Here is a 6727-nt window from a genome sequence, read left to right on the forward strand (position 1 = left end):
GATTTGACTCTCTCTCTCTCTCTCTCTCTCTCTCTCTCTCTCTCTCTCTCTCTCTCTCCTGGTCTAGCTGCAGCAGGCACTGGTCTGGAGGGCAACTGCACAGGCTGTGTCATATGCTCGCAGGAGAATGGCTGTTCCACCTGCCAGCAGAGGCTTTTCCTCTTCATCCGCCGGGAAGGTATCCGTCAGTACGGCAAGTGTGTGCATGATTGTCCCCTTGGCTTCTTTGGAATCCGTGGCCAGGAGGTCAACAGATGCAAGAGTACGTATCTCCTCCAGTGTCGCAGGCAGGCTTGGGTAGAGTTGTCCTGTATCCCACCCTCTCCCCAAACATACCCTGAGAGGAAGCAGAACCATGACCGACCCCGAGCTTGCTGGTTCTAGCTGTCCCTGAAGTCCTAGGCCAGGTAGACTCCTCTCTGATTCTGTCAACCTCTAAGAGGACACCATCAGTCTCAGCACAAACAGGTCAGGGAACCTTTACTTTGACCTGGGTTCTGTATGAACTCAAGCAGGTTCCTCACCTCCTCTGGGTCTCGCTCAAGTAGGAAAAGTAGTCCTCCTAACCTTTCCTCCATTTTCAGTGTGACCTAGGACAAATTAATCTCTGAGTCTTGTGTGTAAAGGGTGAAGAAGCCTCACTCCCGGCCCAGATTTGCTATGTGATGTTTAGTGTATCACTTCCCATGCTCAACCTCAGGTTAGATGAGAAAGGAAGGCTTTCTCAGGTGTAGCCCAGTTCATCAACGGCCAAGTCTGGGCTGCTGCTATGTTACTGTATCCTGACCCCAGTGTTCCAGAGCATGGGGTTGCACAGAGACCTTCCCACCTCAGGCAGAGCTATGGGGCCCCATCACAGGCAGCTCACTTATGGTGTCCCTGGCTCTGTTGCAGAATGTGGGGCCACATGCGAGAGCTGTTTCAGCCAGGACTTCTGTATCCGCTGCAAAAGGCGGTTTCACCTATACAAAGGGAAGTGCCTGCCCACCTGTCCGCCAGGCACCATGACCCACCAGAGTACCCGAGAGTGCCAGGGTGAGTGAGTCCCTGGCCACCCGTCCTAGTGTTGGGGGAAAGGCAGGAGACCTGAAAACAATCGATGAAATGTTATGGTGAATGGGCAGCCCAGCCACACGTTGGTACTCAGAGAATCTTCAGGGCTATGGTGCCACTGTAACCACCAGGATCGTGGATACTGTGCCACCAACTCTGACACTGCTTTTGTCACCAAGGGTGTTCTCACCAACAAGGCACCGAGGAACAGAGTTACCTGTAGCCATCTCAAGAAAGTCACTTGATCTGAAGATTTTTTTTAAAAAGTAACTGCCTGGGGCCAGGGAAGTGGCTCTGTGAAGAAAGGTCTTGCTGTGCGGGTTGAGCTCCCCGGTGCCCATATAAAAGCCAGGCACAGTGAGCACTCTCTGTGACACCTGCCCGCAATGTGAGAGACAGGTGGATCCCTGGAGGTGGCTAAGACTCTGTCCTTACACATCAGTGGGAGACAGAAGGGGCGTGCAGTTGGTCTCTAGCATGTGAGGTACAGAATCTCTGAGAGGAATTCTGAAGCATCATAAAGTTCCTGGACCCACCCCATCAATCGCTCTCTACATCTTCTGTGTGGCCTCCTGGGTCTGTCTCTGAGCCTGTGTGCCCACCTGTGACCAAAATATGCCTCTGCTGCTCAAGGGCCTCCTGTGGCTCCTGTTGGCCACTGGCAGAGCCTGGGCAAGCAGGTCCCCATCTGTGGCCTTTCCATCCATCTTCAGCATCCTGGGGGCTTTGTGGGAGACTCCATCCACATGAAGCACCTCCTACCTCTCTTTCCCATCCCACTGGGACCCAGAAACACAGTCTCCTCCAAGAAGTCTTCCTGGACCCAAGGGTGTGGCTCATACCTCTGGGTTCCCTATACTTCTGTGCCCTCCAGAATTACACAAAGCACCCTGCCTTCCTGGTGCAGTGTCTCAACATGGTGTGTTCTGGGAGCAAGCAGAGGTCTCTTATATGCACCTGCCCTTCTGTACCCACAACTTGGCTCTCACAGTAGGTATTCAGTCTTGACTGGTCAGGTGAAATTCTTGGGTGGTGACAGCATAGCTACCTGAGGTCTGGAGACCTGTTCCCAGCCATGCTGTGTACACCTGTTACTGCTGCAGGTCTCAGCACTTAGGACTGCAAGCTGGGACATTACTGTCCCCTGGGTTGGGTGTTGCCTCCCACTCAGAAATGAGTGGAATGTGTCTATAATTCCCTCTTCTGAGAACTCTCTGTCTGTGAGCATTCCCTCCTCACAATACCACGTAGGTGACTTGGGCCCTCTACCCTTGATCAAAGGCATGTGGCCAAGTTCAAAGCTGGAACCCTGCTCTTGGGGACCTTTTAGCAGCCAGTTACTTCATGTCTGTCCCCAATTCCTGAACCTTTCTGAATTCCAGCCACTTGGCCTCTCAAATCCTGGTATCCAAGGAGGCTTAACTCAGCTCTGTTACACCTCTGTGAAGACTTCTGCTTCTTTGTAGCAGACTGAGTTCCTTGCAGGTAGAGATGCTACCCTCAGACCCCTGGTCACTGATCCAAGAGGCACACACTGCTGACTCACTCACCTATCTGTCTCTCCCTTCACCCACAGAAGAGTGTGAGCCAAGCCCTTGGGGCAGCTGGAGTCCCTGCATATACAATGGGAAGACCTGTGGCTCAGGCTGGGGCCTAGAGACCCGGATGCGGGAGGCTGGCCCGGCCAAGCAGGAAGAGACGGCAAGTTGTCAAGTGTTATCTGAGTCCAGAAAATGTCCTCTAAAGAGGCCCTGCCCAAGAGGTGAGTATCAGGCCTGCAGGGTTCCGCAGGGAAAGACCCAGAGGTAACTGGGTCCAGGGAGAGAGAGACACCTCCATAGATGACATCTGCAAACCCACTTCAAAGACCCCTGACTGCCAACTCTTTCTGTAAGCTAAGCATTACCCTGCCTAGTAATTCCAGAGAAGGGTCCTAGACATAGTAGGAAGACTGGTCTGCATTGTCCAGACCTCTGTTCTGTAAGGACTTCCGGATAGCCTGCTGTTTCTAGTGGAGTCCCCAGGAGAGCCTGGGGGCGTGGCTGTCATGCAGTGCAGCACCTACTGGAACACAAAAGGGAAGAGATGCCGAGATGGGGGTCCTTGGCTCAACATATAGGAGTTGGTTAAGGCAGACCCCCCCAGGATGCAGAAAGCCAAGGTTGCCATAGAGATCTGAGCAGAAACACTCTAAAACCATAGGCACGCATGTGCAAAGAGATCTCAGCTGAGGAATGGATGCTGTCAACCGTGCAACAGGAGAACAGGGTCCTGTGGCTACACCACTCCACTATTGCCTGAGGGACCCCTTCCCTGGGTAGGACCACAGGTTTCCAATGAAGACTGCTAAAAACCACAAGAGAGGCCAACTGCATGTATCATGAAGTGTGACGGAGATGGTGTCAGCACAGAAAAGCAGTGTTAGCCATGTGAGCCACGTGGTGGCTTCGATCTGCCCAGTGACTGGGGTGTAGGTGTGGCTATTATCCCATTTCAGGAGATGGAAGCCCACAGAGCTTGAGGCCCATGCCCCAGGGTCACACAGCCTGGACTGGGTGAGCCTAGAAGCCGAACGTTAATCAGTAGGCAAAGAAGAACCTCTCCCACCATCGCCACTACCCACACATACACAGTGAGCATTTGGGACAGAGAGTGGGGCGTAGATGAGACTAGACATCCAAAACTCAAGGAAAGCCCTTTTTCAAATGACGGTACCAGGAGCTGTGGCTGCAGACTCGGGTGACTGCTGTGGGTGGCATGTGCTGAGTGAGTCCCCACATGCCTGTAGAACCTCCTCCTGTTTGTGCCCCAGCCCAGGAGCCTTGTCCACCTGGAGCTTTCCTGAGCTCCCCCTCTCAGAGCTGCCTCCTGTCACATCATGTCATAGCATTGACACCTCTAGGAAAAAGCCCTGCTCCTTCTGCAGTTGTGTGTGGAGAGTCTGGTCTCCGAGGCGAGCAAGGCTGTCTCTGGTGCTGGATCAGGACCCAGATGTTAACTTTGTGGGATGGGTAGATGCCTGGGTGGAGGGAGAAGAGGTGCATGGAGGGATGAGTGGATAAGTAGGCAGTTGTATGAGTGGGTGGGCATGTAGGTGGGAGGTGAGAGGCTGAGTGGGTGGGTAAGTAGAAAATTAGGTGAATGGGTGGATGCATGGTTGGAGGGTACAGGAGTGAGTGGGTAAGATGATGGAAAGGTAGGTAGTTTGGGGAGTCCATGGCTAGATGGGTGGGAGGGTATATGGGTGGGGAAGGATGCACGGGTAGGAGGGAGCATGGTGGTGTGAACGAGGTGTGCATAGGCAGCTAGCAGGCTGGCATAGGAGAAGGTTGAAGACGCAGATTACTCATCTCTCCTAATCCCAGCCCTCAAAGCTGACCCCTTAGGCAATGCTCTCCAGTCCTGTACAGTGCCTCCAAGGATTTAGATTTGGTGAGGAGCCCCAAAAGTGAACAGCCTAGTCTATGGGGTACCACTGAGTCTGCCCTGCAAAGGGAAATGCTGAGACCCTGGCTCCTTACAAAAGCAGTCATCCTTGGAGAGATAGCATGCCTTCTCTGTGTGTATCCTCGGAAAGCAGTGCCCCGAGTGGTGCTATCAGTTCCAAGGACACACGACTCCCCAGGAGTCTTCCTCGAGACAAAGAGCGTGTGAAATGGCTTGGGTGAGGAGGCACCTTATAAACCAGAAGTTTAGGGTTGTTCTGGCTCCAAGACACACCTCAATCTTTCCTCCTGTCAATCAGTAATAGCAGCTACCAGCTGGGAAGAGGAGTGCCACGAGGAACAGGTAGATCCCTGCAGAGGCTGGCAGTGTGGATCCCTATAGGGAAGCACAGCCTAGGCTACGCCCATGAGCAAAGAAGAGCTGCTGAGGGAGGCTAGCAGAGGACCCTGCCAGGGGACATTCAGCTCTCCTAAAGACAGCATGCTGGGATTTCGTCCACATGCTCTGCCAATCTGGCTGCTGGTTACCCAGATGAACTTGTCTAAAGGGAAATCAGAACTGGCTCCAGGAACTCCAGGCTCCTGAGCAAGTCAATCATCTGGCCAGTCTTCTCTGAGAAAGACGAATCAGGTGTTCACACTGGACTCCTCCAGGGCTTATGGGACACACTGAGGTCTTGATGAGACCAGGGTCTGGAATTTGCGGCCAGCCCTCTGCACTATGCCCCGCCCCCTAGCTGTGGCCAGCCTCTCTCCCCGCCTGTCAAATGGGATAGAAATTGTAGCTTTTGCTCCTACTGTGTGGAGCAAAAAGGTCCACAGGTCATCCTGCCTACACAAAGCAGCTAAACCTCAGGGTCTCTGGCTATGGGGCTGGGGGCTGGGGCAGGGGCTTGAGCAGAAAAAGGTCAGTCTCCAGCAGGAAGCCTTATTAACAGTAAGATAGTACATGACAGGGTGGAGGGTAGGGGCATGCGGATGCCCATGAGGCCATCCTAAGTCCTGACAGGCGCTTACCCAAGTAGTCCTTCAGTCCTTGCAGGCTGTTTCCCAGCTCCACTCAATTTCAGCCATTCCCTCAGGTCAGTGTCCTCCCAGCCCCCTAGGAATCACCAAGGAGGAATCTTCTAGAACAATTTCATCTACAGGCCCAAATTTAAAACAGGGTGACTCTGAGCCCAGCACTCCAGCTCTGGGGCCTGTTGGGACTACTTGGGACTTCCTCATCTCTCAGGATCTCCCTGGCCGGGACCTGTGTTCTCTTACAGAAAGAAATCCCAGGCAGAGGAACAGGAAGGATCGGCGCCAGCGCAAGGACAGGAAGCTGGATCGCAGGCCGCCCCAGCATGGCTCACAGTGACCATCCCCAGCTCCGGCCTCTGCCTTTGGCTTGCTGCACTTCCGCTGCGGACTCCTCTCTCCTCCCCTGCCCTGTTCTTTCTCCACATCCTTCACTCGCTCTACCTTTCCCGTCTGTCCAGTCTTTCCGTTAGATTTTATCTGTCTCCCTTTTCCTCTTGCCCTCACCTCCTTCTTCACATCCTTGTTTCTTCTTTGGAACTTTCCTTCTCTCCGTGTACCTTTCCTTCATTTCCTTCTGTTTTCCTTTCTGCTCTTCACTGTCCACCCCCCATACAGAGACAGACATAAGAGACAGACTGAGCTTGTGTTCTCCATGTGGCTCTCTGCACCTCAAAGCAAACATCTTTTCTAGATCTTTCTGTGACTCTGTCCTGACTCCATCTTTGCAAAGTTACAATTTAGGAGGAGTAGGTTTGGGTGCAACTTGACAAGCCCTGAGAGTTCTGCTTCTAGCCAGAGAGACCCTGCAGCCAGAGTTATGAACTGTTCACCTGGCTAGTCCCTCAAGGCCGATTCTATAGCACTTAGCCATTGCCTCTGTGATAAGGCCACCAGGGATAGGCTCTGGGACCTCTCAAGGCCCAGCCTGAGCCCCTTATCCAGGATGGTGGTATAGGAGCTGCTAGGGGTCCTTTGGTTAGACAGTGGCCCCAGGCCCCCCAGCACATCCCCTTGGAAGTGCCTGCAACACACCCTCTGGTCATCCTGCCACCTCTCCACCCTCACCTCCTACCCCACTCTGGTCTCCCTTTCATAGTGCCCGTGACCTTACTGCAGCTGACCAGCCTCCCAAGGAGACCCATGTTCAGGATCATGTGGGACTGTGATTCCTGTTATTCAACAATGCCAAAGACTATTGAAGCTAG

General features: G+C 53.4%; 1 protein-coding gene across 1 annotated transcript in view; it reads left to right on the top strand.

The window, feature by feature from the left end:
* Positions 1–5859, top strand: part of Rspo4 (R-spondin 4) — a 29795-nt gene extending 23936 nt beyond the window's left edge. Inside the window, exons 2-5 of the mRNA XM_028774898.1 lie at positions 74–262; positions 895–1035; positions 2630–2815; positions 5768–5859. Coding sequence (XP_028630731.1) covers positions 74–262; positions 895–1035; positions 2630–2815; positions 5768–5859 — 608 coding nt within the window. The remainder of the gene's footprint in view (positions 1–73; positions 263–894; positions 1036–2629; positions 2816–5767) is intronic.
* Positions 5860–6727: the final 868 nt, after the last annotated feature.

Source organism: Grammomys surdaster, unplaced genomic scaffold (genome assembly GCF_004785775.1).
Source record: "Grammomys surdaster isolate TR1022 unplaced genomic scaffold, NIH_TR_1.0 251, whole genome shotgun sequence".
NCBI lineage: Eukaryota > Metazoa > Chordata > Mammalia > Rodentia > Muridae > Grammomys > Grammomys surdaster.